This window comes from Geospiza fortis, unplaced genomic scaffold (genome assembly GCF_000277835.1).
Source record: "Geospiza fortis unplaced genomic scaffold, GeoFor_1.0 scaffold37, whole genome shotgun sequence".
NCBI classification, from domain to species: domain Eukaryota; kingdom Metazoa; phylum Chordata; class Aves; order Passeriformes; family Thraupidae; genus Geospiza; species Geospiza fortis.
Genome location: NW_005054449.1, coordinates 243,495 through 259,937, shown reverse-complemented (window position 1 = coordinate 259,937; position 16,443 = coordinate 243,495). Strand labels below are relative to the sequence as shown.

The window sequence follows — 16,443 nt, the reverse complement described above, 5'->3', positions numbered from 1 at the left end:
GGAAAAAAGGAATAGAGAAGGAGAGAGGAAAAGGGAAAAGGAAAAGGAAAAGGGGAAGGAAAAGGGAAAGGAAAAGGAAAAGGGGAAGGAAAAGGAAAAGCCCCTCTCACCTGCCATGCCACAGCAAGCTGGGAGATCTCCCGGCCGGACATGCCCTCGGTCAGCCTGGCAATCTCTGAGCACTTCTTGCCATAATCAAACTGGGCCAGCTTCAACCTCCTGAAAGGCACAACAACCTTTTGGTCAACTCCACACCACAGGAGTTCTTACAGACTCCTGCTTGCATTTCTGCCTCCTGAATTTTAAGGGCATTGTAGCCATGATATTTTATGAAAAATCCTTTACAACCACCAACTCCTGTCTCTTTGAAGAGCCCAAACCCTCTCCTAACTCCAAGGGTGCCTCTATCACAGACATATTTTATGAGAAATCCTTTTGCTAGGATCTTTTCTCCTGAAGAGCTGAGAGGTCTCAGACATTAAATGTAAACAATGATTATCTGCTGCTGTGGAATGCAACAGGTGCATCTGTGATTGGTCTCATGTGGTTGTTTTTAATTAGTGGCCAATCACAGCCCAGCTGTCTCAGACTCTCTGGTCAGTCCCAAGATTTTATTTTCATTCCATTCCTTTCAAGCCTTCTGATGAAATCCTTTCTTCTAGTCTTTTAGCATACTTTTAATATATCATTTTAATATAATATATATCTCATAAAAGAATAAATCAGCCTTCTGAAACATGGGAGTCAAGATTCTCTTCAAGTCATCTCTTCCCTCATCCTGGGACTCCTGTGAACACCACCACAGGGCACAACAAAAAATCTGGGATGGTGTCACAGCGAGAGGCACCTCCCAAGTCTTTTGCTTGTTGAAAGTGGATTTATAGGCAAAATACACATGAAAGGGGATGAGGAAGAAACAAAGAAAGCAAGGGAATTCTCCAGGGTGGGAGAGTTGTGAGGGGTACTCACTGTTTGCCCTCTGTGGCTGGCTTCAGGACGTGCTGGTCGAAATACATCCTGACGAGGCGCTCGCGCTCCTCCAGCCGGGGCAGCTCAAAGTTCACCATCTCATCTATCCTGTCATTGATGGCCCAGTCAAACTGCTCTGGCTGGTTGCTTGCTAAAACAAGCATAAACCTGGAATTAGGGGGAAAAAAAAGGATAAAGATAGACTGACAAAGTCATAAAAATCAAAATCGATGAGCTAAGTATGAATGTCAGGAGCTGCCGTGGTTGGGATCAAAGATGTTTCATCACCTGAAAAAAAACCCTGGATTCCTTAGAAATACCTTTAAAACCTTAGAAATAACCTCAAGCAGCACACTAAAATGTCTTTTGGGCTGTTTAGAACAGTCTGAAGAGTGCAGACCAAGCTCTGCTCCATGGTACAGATGTGCTGCTCCAGGTCCTGCTGCATTTTGGAGCTGGAAATCCTTTTTCTTTTTTTTTTATTGCTTTGTAATGATGCTTCTTCCCTGTGCCAATACTTTAATGCTTTAATTGATGTCACCAGTTTAACAGTACCTAATAATTTGAAATGGGCTTTTAAGCACAGATATTGGAATATTGATGCTCTTGCTGTCTGGCTGAATCATTGCCTACAAGGGGCCGTGTTCTCTGCTGTCATTTCTGGAGGTAACTTGGCCAAGCCAAGACTTGTGGGGTTTTTATCAACAAAGACTTGCAAAAACACAAGCCTGGATTAAGGATTGCCATGCAGCCTGATATCCAGGCAGTTTGATATGCTACAAATGATTTTTTGTAACTTCAAAGGCAGCAATTCCCAGTCCTGGTGCCAATTCCCTGCGGAAGGAAGAGCTCTCCTCAGGGTGTCACCAAAGCACCCCATTTACACAGCCCATTTCACCCATTTCACCCCAGTCAGCTCCCCCTGATGGATGCAGGGCTGCTCCTTGCCCAGAGCAGCAATAAGGCTGCTCAGAAGTAAAAAGCTGTGCATGAATCACCAGGGCATGTTCAGTGTCCTCAGATGGCTCATGGGTGAAATCAGGGCTGAATTCAATGGCAGAGCTCACTGCAAACAAGAGCTCAGCTGTTCTCAGCATCCCCAGCACCCCAAAAAACATCCCCAGAGCTCCTCCAAAACAATTTAAAATCAGAAGAAAGAAAAAACCATCCTCAGCACCCCAAAAAACACCCCCAGAGCTCCCAGCACCCCCAAAAAATCCCCAATTTAACATCAGGGGAAAGAAAAAAACATTCCCAGCACCCCAAAAAAACCAAAAAAACCCCAAAACCCAGAGCTCTTCCAAGGCAATTTAATATCAGGGGAAAGAAAAAACCATCCCCAGCTGCCTCACACAAGCACAAGATGGGAAGAGGTCACTGCAGAGGAGCAAGCACCACTCAAGTGTTTTTCCAGGGAACTCGAAGCACCCAGCCAGGAGAACTCTGAATTTTTGTGGGAGTGACTTTCCTGGGCTCTTGTATAAACAGTAATTCACCAAGAAAGAAAATATAAACATCAAGATACTCAAGATGTCCAAATATTACCAAAGTTTCAGGAAAAAATTTTCCTTCTGTTCTGATTTCCAAGTGCCAGGAAGAGCTGAAGGAGGAACAAGCTACACCCAGCACATAAAGTGAAAGGGGGAAATTCTCTGCAGATTTTGTTCAATCCCTCAGCAGCACAGATCATTTCCAACCTCCATTTGTACATCAGAGACCCTTTAAAGACTTTTCTCAACGCAGGGAAATATCAGCTGCTGGAACTGGATACTCACTTGTTGCTGTGCTGCCCTGTTCTGTGCAGAAATGCATTTAAAGTTGCTCTGAGATCTTCACTGATTTTCTCCTGCAAAGAGGAAACCCAAAGGAGGATCAGCTGCTGGGGACTGCAGGCAGGTCAGAGCTTTAATCAGCATTAAGGACAAAGGGAATTCTGTTATTTGACTATTTATTTATTTATATTCTTTTATTTAAGCAGGAGCAGGAGAAGGAACAAGGAAGGGAGAAGGAAGGGAGAAGGAAGGGAGAAGGAAGGGAGAAGGAAGGGAGAAGGAAGGGAGAAGGAAGGGAGAAGGAAGGGAGAAGGAAGGGAGAAGGAAGGGAGAAGGAAGGGAGAAGGAAGGGAGAAGGAAGGGAGAAGGAAGGGAGAAGGAAGGGAGAAGGAAGGGAGAAGGAAGGGAGAAGGAAGGGAGAAGGAAGGGAGAAGGAAGGGAGAAGGAAGGGAGAAGGAAGGGAGAAGGAAGGGAGAAGGAAGGGAGAAGGAGGGAGCAGAACAGGAGAAGGAACAGAAGAAGGAGCAGAAGGAGCAGGAGAAGGACAAGGAGCAGAGCAGGAGAAGGAGCAGGAAAAGGAGAAGGAGCAAAACAGAAGAAGGAGCAAGAGCAGGAAAAGGAGAAGGAGCAGAAGAGGAGAAGGAGCAAGAGCAGAACAGGAGCAGGAGCAGAGCAGGAGCAGAGCAGACACACCCACACTTACTGTGGCCCTTTTCCTCAGGAATGCATCTGCCTCGTCCACGAAGAGCAGGAGGCTGCAAAAGGGAAGCACCACAGTGACAGCACAGGGTGAGGCAGGCCTGGGGAGCCTTTGCTTCTTTTTTTGCCAGGGTTGGGATTAAATGGACAAGATGGAATTCTTGTTTGGACTCAGATGTTTGTTAGTTCTTATCTATGTTAGAATCTCACAAGCTCTGAGTTCTGCAGCTCTTCACTCCAACAAACTAAAAATGGAGCCCTGTGTCTCTCTACAAGGCCTTTTAAGGATAAACTGGCCAATTAAGAAATGACACCTAAATAATTTTTACTTTTAACCCAATAAGCAACCACCTGTGGCCACAATGGGGATTTTCTTATCCAACTACACAAAACCACCCAAAGCCATGGAGGAGGAGGAGAAGAAGGAGAAGGTAAAGGAGGAGAAAGAAGGAGAAGAAGGTGAAGAAGAAGGACCAGCCTCCACCTTAAAACCTCCATCTTGCCCCATATATATTACAGTATTCTAAAACCCCAAACTCTGAGTTCCCCCACCCTTTTCCCACACACTTCTATCCAAACTCCACACCCACACTCCCAGCTCCATCACTCCATTCTGGAAGCTCCTCCTCAGCCTCAAAAGCAGGAATTTAGACCTGCTCAAGTCTGAGTGCTATTTTAGCATTCCCTCCTCTTTACAGAGATGTGTGAAGGGCACAATACAGAAATCTTGGTGACAGTGACACCTCCCTGCCATTTTTCCTCCTTATGCCACTCTGAAAAGCTCAAAGCAGAGTCCTGTCCTCAGCCTGCTTTGTTATTTTCTGAGGTTTTTCTTTCCCAAACCACAGCAGCCCTAATGGAATGGCTTTACTACCTGTGGAGAAGTGAATTAATAAAGTCCATGAATTATTCACCAAAATAAATTCACTTCTAACCCAAGGGCAGTGCTCTTCCCAAGGGACTGAGCCTGTAAAGATGTTTATCAATAACAGAAGCAGGTTGCTCATAAAGCTGTCACAGCTTGTATTACCTCCCTGCCTAACTTCAAACCCAGCTTTTTTCCAGGGGATTTCAGGCCTATTAGCAGCTTCCACCCAGCCCCAGCTTTTCCTAAATATTCTCTGCAGAAAATGTCTGTTATCTCAATTTCAGCTAAATAGGAGACAGCTAACACTGGCGGATATTCAGAATTAAATATGCTTAAATACTTCAGTGTTACTGGAGGCGAGAATATTGATTTTATGGACACATGTAAGCTTTGATCAGGCAGCATAGGGAGCTGAAATGCACAGAAATTTTTTATCAGGGCAGAGAAATTCAGAGCCAGGCAGTGTTGTAAGAGAATTCCTTGATGGGAGCATCCAGCTGAGCATCCTCACATCTCTTCCAACTTCTCACTTAAATTCTAAGCTCACTTAAATTCCAACACCTTCCCTTCTCTAGCTCCTCAGGATAGAAGCTTAAAAATTTAAATCGTGCTTTTAAATCCTTGCTTTTTTCCTTTGTAAGGGGAAATAGAAAGATTTAGGTGATGAATGAAGCAAGGATTAAAAGAGACACTGCAAGATAATGTCCATCTCAAGCAATCAGAGAACACATAAATCACTGGGCAGCCACATGCACAGATCTGAGCTCAAACCAGCACAAAACCCAAAGTGACAACCCCTGAAAGTTCAATATTGAATTTTACCATCCTGGCTGGACAAGAATCTCTGCAGTGCAAAAATCAAAAATCCATTTATATTGCTAGGAGCAAATGAACCACACATTCCTACAAAATCAGGGAGTAAAATTCAGCCTCAGCCTGAGGAGTCTCTGAGGATAAAAATTTGCTTTTAAAGGTGACTGAAAAAGCAAAAGCTCTTTTTTGTGTTGTTGATTTTTATACCTGATATTTTATATTTTATTTATTTGTTTGTGATTTTTATGTCAATGCCTTTAGCATCTATGCCCTTCTTATCCTCTTTTATTTCTTTTATTCACTCTTCCTGTTTGAGATTAAAAGTAAACCAGAAGCTGCATTTAAATACCATCAGTGTTGAAAATCTTCAGGAGATTCTGTGTTGCCTCACTCAATAACAGCAACTCATTTATTACAATTATCCTTGCAAATATCATTAAATAATGATAATTATACTGAGTAATTTATAGAGCAACTCCATGGGTCATTTCAGAAGAGATTTGCTGTCCCCCCAAAAGGGAAAAGCAAGGTTCTTGCAGGATCAACACCTTGCTTTCTAATAATGTATTTATTTTAAAATAAATAAAATTCATTTATTGTAATAAATAAATATTCATTAAATATTTATTGATTACATATAATCATATATGATATATTTATTATATATAATAAATACATAATATATAATATATCATATATCATATATGGTATATTATATTTGATATAACATATTCTATTATAGGTAATGTAATGTAATATAATGTAATGTAATATATATAATATAATATAATATAATATCATATCATATCATATATATTTTATGTATTTCATATATATATAATATATATATTATATTAGGGCTGAACTACACTGTTGTAGTTGTGGGTGAGGGTTTTTTGAACAAAACCCCAAACTGAGGATTAAATAAAAGCTCAACTTACCCTCTCCTACTGGTGTTGGCCCAGTCAAAGAGTTTGTGCATGGCTGTGACCCCTTCCCTGCCCATGGGGGCCACGTCCCCTCCTGTCATGACAGCATAATCCATGCCCGAGTGCACAGCTAATTTCTGCAAGGAAACAAAAAAACCAGCAAATTCAACCTTTTCTTTCACTGCAAAGCCAGGGAGGATGAAGAGGAATTAAAGCAGTTTAAGTCCTGTCAGCGCTGGTTTGCAGAGAGGTATTGGCTTCTTCATCACTTAATGGCAATTTTTTATTTAGGGCAAAAAATAAAGCATATAAACCCAACAGAGGTGGATATGAAGGGGCTTCTGCTGTGATTTTGTTTATTTTTTCCTTTTTTGTCCATCTCTATGGGCTTTAGAAACCCAAACTAGGTGGCTTTAAAAATCAGTAGGTGCCATAGAAATCTTTAGGTGCCATACTCTAAAAACTGCTGGGGTAGGGGTTTAATGTACTGATAGAGGAAAAAAAATCAACTTGCATCAGTTTGGCAAATCTGCCACTGTTAAAAAGTTGATGAAACCTCAGGTCTCATGGACAAGTGGCTGCTGCTGTGATTCCCACAAATAAATCCCAGTTCCAAGGGCCTTTCCCAGATGGAAAATCCAGATCCAAGTGGCTGCAGTGGTTCAGAGCTGAAGCAGGCTGCCCCTTCCTCCTTCCCCACAGGAACAAAATGTTTGTTCAACACTCCAGCAAGAGATTCCAGCCCAGGGAAGCTCCACAGCCCCCTGTAACTTTCAGAACACTTTGCAAGGTTCCTGGCAGGGTTTTTACCTTGGCAAAAAGAGTTTTTCCAGTGCCAGGGGGGCCGTACATCAAAATATTCCTGTAGAGGCTTTTGTTCTTTTTTGTGTTTCTTGTTGCTATGGCAATGTCTCTCACACGTGCTTCCAGCTGGGGCTGCAGGAAAAAACAATTCAATTTAAGGATCAGAAGGTACCAAAAAGAGCTGCACCTACCAGGTTCCCAAATCAGTACCTGCAGGAAGGAGGCAGCACTCCAGGCTCAAGCTTTTAAGTCTTAACTTCAGCTGCTCATGACTCCACACCAAGGTCAATTCCTGTCCTATGTGAGGATTTACTTGATTTTCTGTCCACTTGGCTACAATTCTTTCATAAGAAAAAGCAGCAGTGCAGGAAGGAGTGCAGTGACTACTCTAGGAACAGATAACACCTAAATATTCACTTCCTAATGGATGCCCTGGGAGGGATATGTCAAAACATAAGCAACTCTTTGCAGTGCTAATTCCTTCTCAAGTCATAAATTCATATTTATATTCCTACTGCATTTGGGGATACTGGGAGAGAGATATTCCTGCAGGAGCATTTTCTCTCAGCAGCTTCAAGCAGCTCTTAAATTTGCCAGATAACCAGGAACCAAATTCAGAAGCAAATATACAGAAGTGGCATTAATTAGCAAGTTAAGAACCAATCTCAGGGTGGGCAAATGCACAGAATATTTAGATTTTTTTGGCCTAAAAGCTGGTTTGGGTTCAGTAATCCTTAACTTCAGATGGCACAAGTGGAATTCTCAATCTTCACATGCTGACTACAGAGAGAAACTGCAGCAGAGCAAGGACTGAACTAAGATTTCCAACTGCTTTTCACAGAGGAAAAAAACAGTGAACAAGCTGCTTAATGCATGTCACACTGAACACAGGAGCTTATTTATGGTCTCAGTGTCCCAAAGGACAAAAAAACTCCAAAATTGCTGGAATTACAGCTTTAGAAAGGAGTTTAAGGAACCAGCAGCTCTTATTTGGAATCCAAAGTCATCCTTCACAGCCCAAGGCAGGAGAACAGAGTACTCACACTGAGAACAACTCCTTCAAGGGCATCCTGAGCCTTGCTGGTGAGACGTTTACCAACCTTGAGAGGACAAATTCAGTTACTCACAGGCAGAAAAAAACCACATTTTGACAACTCACTTGGACTAAAACACCTTACAGAATACCAGCGGGCTCAGCCCATCCGTTCCACCTCCAATATTCCATTTATTCAGCCCCACTAACAATCCCAGCTGAGTGTAACACAGAACCAAAGGTGAATTTTACCTTGATGGGATGTTTCAGAGCCTCCAGCACAGTGATCCTGGAGGTTTCCCTCACCAGGGAGGGTTTGCCCAGCCTTGCCTCGATGTAACGCCCTGCTACAGCTGTGGCATTTTTGGCAGAATAAACCCCCACTGCCAGCAGGGTCAGACCTGCCACCTGCAAAAAAAAAAAGAGAAAAATTAGCAAAAAACCACTTGGCAAGGCAGTGCTGCTGTGTGCAGGCTGCCCTGTGGTGGGGAATTAAGATTCAGGACAAATGCTGAGCAGGAGGGGTTTATTTTTGGTAAGGTGTTTTTTATCCCTGCTCAGACAGTCAAGGTCTCACAATCCCTGTTCACTGACTGCTCTTGCACAGAAAAAAAGCAGAGGAAGCACAAGTGAAGCATTTAGCCCTGAATCCAAAAGTACATCCTGCCCAAAAAACATGTGGGGATGTCCAGATTTTCAACTAAATTGAGTAATGAAGATAAAACAACCGCAGCAGCCAAAAAACGTGGGGCTGAATTTTTAAGTAAATTGAATAATGAAAATAAACCACATCAGCCAAAAAGTGTGGGGCTGAATTTTCAAGTAAATTTGAGTAATGAAGATAAACCAGCCACAGCAGCCAAATGGGAATTGGAAATGGGAATCATCACCATGGGAGTGGGAACTGCCACCATGGGAATGGGAATTGCCACCATAGGAATGGGAATTACCATCACAGGAATGGGAATCACCATCATTCACTGGGCTGTTCCTTCAGAAACCCCACAAAATGAGCCATTCCCATCGATCTGCCAGTGAAGCAGAAAGGCTCCAGACTCTGGAGTCAGCTCAAAGCTGATGCCAATAATTTATATCAGAGAAAAGAGCAAACTGCAGCAATTGCTTTTAAAACAAGCTGACTTCTCCTGCAAGTACAGATCAGGGTGAAAAGCCTCAAGGACAACAAGGATGGCACTGTTCAATAAACCATGAGGCACCATCTGGTAGCTCTCACTCTGCTGGAATGTGTGACATCACCTCTGCTCTGGGTGGGAACACCAAGGGATCAGAACTGTGAGTTCCAGGATGCAAAGAGTGAGGGATCTCCATGCCCAGTTCAGCTCAGACACAGAACACAGAACAGATTTCACCTTTTTAGCAGCCTCCCTCTAAAAACAGAGCCATGATCTCACACTCTCTCAGACCATCCAGCACGAAGTTCCCTGTGCCTGGATGGAGCTGATGTCACTTTCTCAGACTTCTGATGATGTTCATGTCACAAGATACAGAGAAGCAGAGCTTTAAAAATGAGTTCTGTATCAAACAAGAACCCAATTGCCAGCTCTAAAAATCAGTCTGATCACAGGGTGTCATGGTTTTGCATGGGAGATATTTACCCACCTTTTTATCATAAAGTATCAAAGGAATGGGTTTCTGATGAGTAAAAAAAGTGAATTAAACTAAAACCACAATGAACCAAAAAACTTGAGGTAGAACCTTTGGGGTTCTGCTTGCTGGGAAGAGGTAGAGAAAGAGCAGCACTTAGAGCTGAAAATTCAGGTTTCATTTACAAGAATCTTAAAATAACTGACTGGTTCTTACCTTATAGTAATTCCAAACTTTTTAAAGCAACAGAAAATATGAGTTCCAGCTGTGTTATCTCCTTTCCAAAAATACACTTGCCTTTTTCTTTTCTTTTTTTTAAGCTAAATGTCCCAAATTCACAAAAGAATATGTCAGAAGCAAAAATGACAATTTGTATGTGGGTCAAGTGAATGCACAGCTCAAAGCACCAAGCACTGATCTACAAATGGCTCTGAATGCTGCAGATGACAAAAGGAGCCACTAAAAGCTTGTCTTGTTCCCCCCAGAGCTCTCAGGCAAAGGATGTTTTGTATCAGCCTGTGTGTCTAAAATCAGAGGGTGGAGCAGATGGTGGTGACTGATTTAAAGCAAAATGTCTATTTTAACCAGCTACCAAAAATATATTTTCACTGTTGTTTTAAGTATTACACTGAGAAACAACTTTCTGTCCCCAGGATTTCATTGCCAAGCTCTTTTGTCCTGTGAAAAGATTGCTGCTCTGGCTTTTAATCAATTTATTTAGCACACATAGCAGTTCTCTAAGTGCTCTCTAGGCTACATCAAAATTAGATTTAAAGCTGTGACACAATCAGGAGTTTAACACACATTCACAACCTGGCTTTTCTGGAAGTTTCTGCCAGGTTTCCCAAGCTTACCGTGGCTGTGACTTTGTCCCAGTCTGTCACAAAAGCACGGAATCCTTCCCCAAAGAGCATCCCAGCTGTCCTGTGGCAAGCAAACAGCACAGCAAGCAGGAGAGAAAGGGAATTCAGTGAATTGATACATTTTAAAACAGGCTTTCAGATTGTATTAAAGTCGTGCATCTTCTTTAGGACAAGTCAAAGCTAAGGGCCCACCTCAGAACTGGAATGTGAACATGGAAAATATTTATAATATTTATAATCATCTGATATTTATATTCATCTGAAAATATATTTATAATCATCAGATGACTACACCTGAGCTGGGATTAAGTCCAGAAAAACACCTGGCCCTAAGATGGTAATCAATTTACTTTAATGCATTATTTGTGCTGGACTGGAGGTATTTAAAGCTTTTTTTGTTCAGAATCTCAAAGGAGCTAAAATTAACCAATTAAAAAGCTGAACAGCCAGCCCTGAGGAGCCAAACTGCAGGATACCTTTGTGATGGATGTTCTGAAAGAACTGAGGGGACCTGAAAGAACTGAGGGGTTCTCAGAGTCACCGAGCTCCAGGACTAGAGGAAAAGGCCCAAAATAATCTGTTAGAAAAATTGTATCACTCTGAATGTCTCTGGTTGCTATTTCAGGTGACAATGTAGCGAGACAAGCCCGAGGTCACACAACACCGGAACTCCTCAGAGGAACAAACCCCAGGGTCTCCCACAGGCTGAGACACTCTTGGAGAAACACCAGAGGAACAAACCCCAAGGTATCCCACATGTGGGAGAAGCACCAGGCTGAAATTCCTTAGATGAACAAACCCCAGGTTCTCCCATGTGCTGGGACACACTTAGAGAAGCACCAGGCTGAAATTCCTCACAGGAACAAACCCCAGGTTCTTCCAGATGCTGGGACACTCTTGGAGCAGCTCCAAGAAACAAACCCCAGGTCCTCCCATGTGCTGGGACACTCTTGGAGCAGATCCAGAGGAACAAACCCCAGGTTCTCCCATGCACTGGGACACACGTGGAGCACCTGCTGAGGAACAAACCCCAGGTTCTCCCACATGTGGAGCAGCTCCAGAAGAACAAACCCCAGGTTCTCCCACATGTGGAGCAGCTCCAGAAGAACAAACCCCAGGTTCTCCCATGTGCTGGGACACACTTAGAGAAGCACCAGGCTGAAATTCCTCACAGGAACAAACCCCAGGTTCTTCCAGATGCTGGGACACTCTTGGAGCAGCTCCAAGAAACAAACCCCAGGTCCTCCCATGTGCTGGGACACTCTTGGAGCAGATCCAGAGGAACAAACCCCAGGTTCTCTCACATGTGAGGACACACTTGGAGAAGCACTAGAGGAACAAATCCCAGGTTCTCCCACACATGTAGAGCAGCTCCAGAGGAACAAACCCCTTGTTCTCCCACAGGCTGGGAGAGAGAAACTGCATCAGAGGAACAAACCCCAGGTTCTCCCCCATGTGGGGTCACACTTGGAGAAGCACCAGAGGAACAAACCCCAGGTTCTCTCACATGTGAGAACACACCTGGAGCAGCTGCAGAGGAACAAACCCCAGGTTCTCCCACGTGTGGAGCAGCTGCAGAGGCACAAACCCCATTTTCCCCGCCCCCCACAGAGCCCCTCCAGGCCTGCTGTGCCCCACCTGAGGGACTCGAGCACGGTCTGGCGGTGCTCGGCGGCCTTGAGGCGGATCTGCTCGCGGATGATGTCGGCGTTCTCGCGCTCGGCCTTGGCGCGCGCCCGCGCCTCCGCCTCCACCCGCAGCATCTCGTTCTTGTGCCGCAGCTCCATCTCCCTCTCCACGGTAGCTTGGGGGAAAAAGAAACAGCAGAGAGGTCAAATTTTGGCCTGGGAGAAGGAAAACCTCAGAGAAGTCGCTGTGCACTGGAAGGAAGAGGAGCAAAATGGTCCCAAAGGGGATTTTCGAAGCGCTGGTACGTAACACATGGAATTGTGTGAAAGGAGAATGAATGAGAAATTCAGGAGTGAAATAACTGAACCCCACAGGGTTTCACCACTGGGATGTGTTAGTCAGGCTACACTTCCCTCACTGGATAGCAGCACAGCTGGCCACATCTGTGCTTGGAGCAAACCGCCCTTCCCATCCTATTCAATCAAAACCAAATTAACATTTCTTAACGTTTCTGAGACCTGCACCCAGTGGAGTTCTGCAAACCCAGGAATTCTGGCAATTCCCAACAACAAAAAGAAGCTAAGCAAGTTTCACACCACAACTTTTTTCTTTTCTGCAGGAAACTGAATGGAGATGAGGTGACACAGATTCAACCACTCTTCCCAGAAGATGTTTTGTTTCTTTTCCCTCCTCAAGTATGAAACCAGAATTTCAGGTATGAAATAAGAATTCCAGTATGAAATCAGAATTTCAGGAGATGCTGACAGTTCACTGAGAAATCCAGGAGTGGCAGGGCAGATGTTTAGGAGTGCAGCCCTTTCTAAAACTAACCTTGGGAGCAATTGGTAATTTCAGCACTCCTGGGGTTTACCTGTTCTTGCCAATCTGACATCAAAGCCAGCATGGACACAAAGATCAGCACAAGGACTCCACACACCCTCAGCAGCTGAACAAAACACTCACCTCGCCTCATGGCCTCCTGCTTCTGCACAGATTCCTCCTGCTTCCTCAGGTTCTCCTCATTGGCAAGTTGCTACAGGGAGAGATGACAGCAGAAGAGATGTTGATGTTGTAATGACTCCATCAAGTGTAAACCTAAGTGCTACTGATGCCTCAGGTTTTGGCTTTTTTATTTTCCAGATTCTGTGCTGATGCCTCAGGTTTTGGATTTTCTATTTTTCACATCCTGTGCTGCTTTAGTGTGTGGGTCTGGGTTCCATATTATGGGATGGTGAGCTCTGTGCACAGAGCAGGGGGATAAAACAATTCCTGCTCCAGCTGGGCACCAAGGACAAATGATCCAAATCTCAGCCCAGGAGCACAAACACTGTGGGCTGGAGAGAGAAAAACAGGGATGGGACTGCATGGGCTAAAGCTGGAATTGGACAATTCATTCCAAGATGCAAATGGAGCAGTATTGATAATTTTGTGACCAATCATCCATTTTTTGGGACCATTTTGGTTCATCCTGGGTTAATTTTGAGACCATTTTGGTTAATTTTGAGTTCAATTTGGTTCATCTTGGGCGCAGCCCTGGCTGAGCTCTTGTGCTCCCCAAGGTGGATCCATTGAGGAGAAACTTTTCATAAATCCCTGCTTTATTCTTTAAATCTGCCTGATCTGTTCTAGGATACCCTTCACAAATATTTCCAAGCAGCTGTTGCTCAGGTTAAAGTGTGTTTTCCTCTCCCCATCTCCCAGATTTCCCCTCCTAATCCCAAGCTGCTGCTCTGTCCTAATGCTCAGCCCTTGATGTGCAGTGCTGCTGCTGAGCAGATAATTCAGATCAACTGTGCCCAGCAGGACAGGGCAGAGCTCCAGAGCATCTCTGGGATTTCAGAGGGCTCCCAGCTCATTCCCAGCTGGATCAGAGCAGGAACCCACCCTACCTGCTGTCTCATCTGCTCGTCGTAGCGCTGCCGTGCCAGCTTGTCCTGGTACTGGGCTCTCTTCAAAAAGCAAAACAAAATATACAGATTAGGCAGTTAAAAACCAGCCTGCTCCTCAGGGAAAATAGGTTCAGAGGGAAAAAAAACCAAATAAAATGGGGAAAATCCACACAAACAAAAAGTTATCCTGGATTTGAATGTGAACGGGGCAAAATGTCCTCAGTCAGCACCAAAAATTTCTCTGTGCTGAGAAATCTCTGCAGTCTGACTTCATTTTATGGTATCACAGATGTCAAAACAAAGGGCAAGGGTTTCTTGGCCCACAAAAGGAGATTTCAGTTGGAAAAATAAGGTTTTCATGTTCTAAACACATTATCTGGACTGGTGACTGCAAGCAATAGAACTGTCAGGATGTGCTGATGGTTTTGATGAAGATTTCATTGTTCCTCATTAATTGCTCTTATCAATCACTGCAACTCCAAATAAATGAAATAAACCCAAATCATCTCCACTGAGCTGGAAGGGGACTGAGGATCCACATGTCAGGGGGTGACACCATTCTCTATTCCAAACACAGCAGAACAGCTTGGGAATTATCTCCTCAGCAACAGTAAAACATCGTGGAATAAACCAAGTTTGTTTTGGTTATTTACCAAGTATATTTGAGTTTGCTGTGACTTCAGATAAGCCAGGAGTTTGCTGTGACCTCAAATGATGCCCTGTGAGCAGCAGGAGGTGAAGAACCAAGCCCTGAGTGTGCAGCTGCTTCCAGGGCCAGCCCTGCTCAAAGTCCAAACTCTGCCAGGGTAAAAGCACCACGTGCCAAATAAACAGTTCTAGCAAACCCCCCAAGTTGGAGAATCCATCAGAATTAATCAATTCCCTCATCTCCTGTGCTCTCAGAGGAAGAAATCTCCATAATTTAGCTTTTAAGGCCAGCCTCTGTTTTCCCTGTTTCAGGATTATTGCCACTCAAGCTAAAACAAACCAGGGAGCACCAGCACTGCTCACAACAACTCAGATTTGCATCACTTCTCCTCTTAAGATATTTTTTCCTGTTTAATTCAGAAGAAATGGAACACTTAAGACTGAAATCCAAATAACTTCAGAGCCATTTCACTGTCCAGGCTAACATAAACAGTTGGTAAACCAGTGTTTCTCAACATTTCCCTGAAAAGCTCTTTACGAAAACCCCAAAAAATACAAAATGAGAAGAAACTGCTGCCACCAATTCCTCTGGATGCTCAAGAACTTGGGAATAAAAGTCCAAGAGGATTAAAAATCCAGTTCAGCATCACAAATCCAGGACAGAACGGGGGCTCAGCCTGTGAACACCCCCAGAGCCTCTCTCCCCAAAAAGGGATAATGAATAAAGGGATAATGAAAGGGATAATTAATGCATCATTGCCTTTTCCCCCTCATTCCCTTACTGCTTGATGCTGTTTGGTTTCTTCATTGAGTGTTTTCCTTCTCTCCTCTGCCTGCACCCGGATTTGTTCATTCTTCAGCTGTTCTATGGCAGCCTCGTACTCCTGGGGCAGAACCAGAATTTAATCATCAGAAATTCACAGAAATTTCATCACCAGGAATTCACAGATCATCTGTACAGAAAGACAAATTTATCATCCTCTGCAGAGGAAAGATTGAATTTTTGTCCCTCCCAAAGCTGGCAGCAGAGGAATTCCAACCCACCTTCAGTTTGGTTTGCTGCTCCAGCTGCAAGGTCTGCTCCTGCATCTGGGCCAGGCTCAGAGCATCCTTGGCATGGCCTGGAGGGGAACAGACAGGGACAGGGCACGGCTCAGGTGGTGGCTTTGCTGTTTTCCAGATTCTGTACTGATATCTCAGGTTTCAACTCTTCTCTTTTCCAGATTCTGTTTTCTGGATTTTCTATTTTCCAGATTCTGCACAGATATCTCAGGTTTTGGCTTTTCTATTTTCCAGATTCTGCACAGATGCCTCAAGTTCTAGATTTTCTATTTTCCAGATTCTGTGCTGATATCTTAAGTTTTAGGTTTTCTACTTTCCAAATTCTGTACAGAGACAAAACAATTCCTGCTCCAGCTGGGGACCAAGGACAACAACCTGTTGCATATTCATACACCTCATACATGGTGCATAAATTCCATTCAAACACAGGAAGAAGTTCGTTTCTTCTGATAAGAGGGCAATAAATTCTTGTTCTCTGAAAGATTTAGGTGCCCTGTGGCTGCCATCTTGCTGCGAGTCCTTTCTTTAAAGAAAAGTATCTCACATTGCATCGTTTCTATTTGAACATTTTTTATAACCTAAAACTATATTTAACACACTGCTTAAGAGAATTAATAGAGCACTACTTTCTAACACAACACATCTAACATTAATCTGAATATTTGCCAGAAGCCAATCATAAAACACAGGCATTTTTTCACAAAACCCCTTTTCCCCACCCCGTCCCCTCACGCACGGGACGCGTCCAGCTCCCGCGCCGCCTTGGCCGCGCGCTCCAGGCCCGTGGGGTCGAAGTTGCTCCATTTGTCCTTGGGCGTCTGACGGTCCCCGGCGCCTCCACCACCGCCCCCACCACCAGC

The 16,443-nt window shown here is 44.0% G+C and overlaps 1 protein-coding gene across 1 annotated transcript in view; it reads right to left on the bottom strand.

Moving 5' to 3' along the window:
- Nucleotides 1–16,437, bottom strand: part of ATAD3A (ATPase family AAA domain containing 3A) — a 24,986-nt gene extending 8,549 nt beyond the window's left edge. The window contains exons 1-15 of the mRNA XM_005427629.3: nucleotides 16,320–16,437; nucleotides 15,566–15,642; nucleotides 15,304–15,405; nucleotides 13,874–13,933; nucleotides 12,948–13,017; nucleotides 11,994–12,159; nucleotides 10,347–10,416; nucleotides 8,140–8,295; nucleotides 7,898–7,954; nucleotides 6,861–6,986; nucleotides 6,063–6,187; nucleotides 3,445–3,496; nucleotides 2,745–2,815; nucleotides 970–1,137; nucleotides 111–219 (exon numbers count right to left, since the gene is read on the bottom strand). Of these exons, the coding sequence (XP_005427686.1) occupies nucleotides 111–219; nucleotides 970–1,137; nucleotides 2,745–2,815; nucleotides 3,445–3,496; nucleotides 6,063–6,187; nucleotides 6,861–6,986; nucleotides 7,898–7,954; nucleotides 8,140–8,295; nucleotides 10,347–10,416; nucleotides 11,994–12,159; nucleotides 12,948–13,017; nucleotides 13,874–13,933; nucleotides 15,304–15,405; nucleotides 15,566–15,610 (1,377 nt within the window). The 5' untranslated portion in view covers nucleotides 15,611–15,642; nucleotides 16,320–16,437. The remainder of the gene's footprint in view (nucleotides 1–110; nucleotides 220–969; nucleotides 1,138–2,744; nucleotides 2,816–3,444; nucleotides 3,497–6,062; nucleotides 6,188–6,860; nucleotides 6,987–7,897; nucleotides 7,955–8,139; nucleotides 8,296–10,346; nucleotides 10,417–11,993; nucleotides 12,160–12,947; nucleotides 13,018–13,873; nucleotides 13,934–15,303; nucleotides 15,406–15,565; nucleotides 15,643–16,319) is intronic.
- Nucleotides 16,438–16,443: the final 6 nt, after the last annotated feature.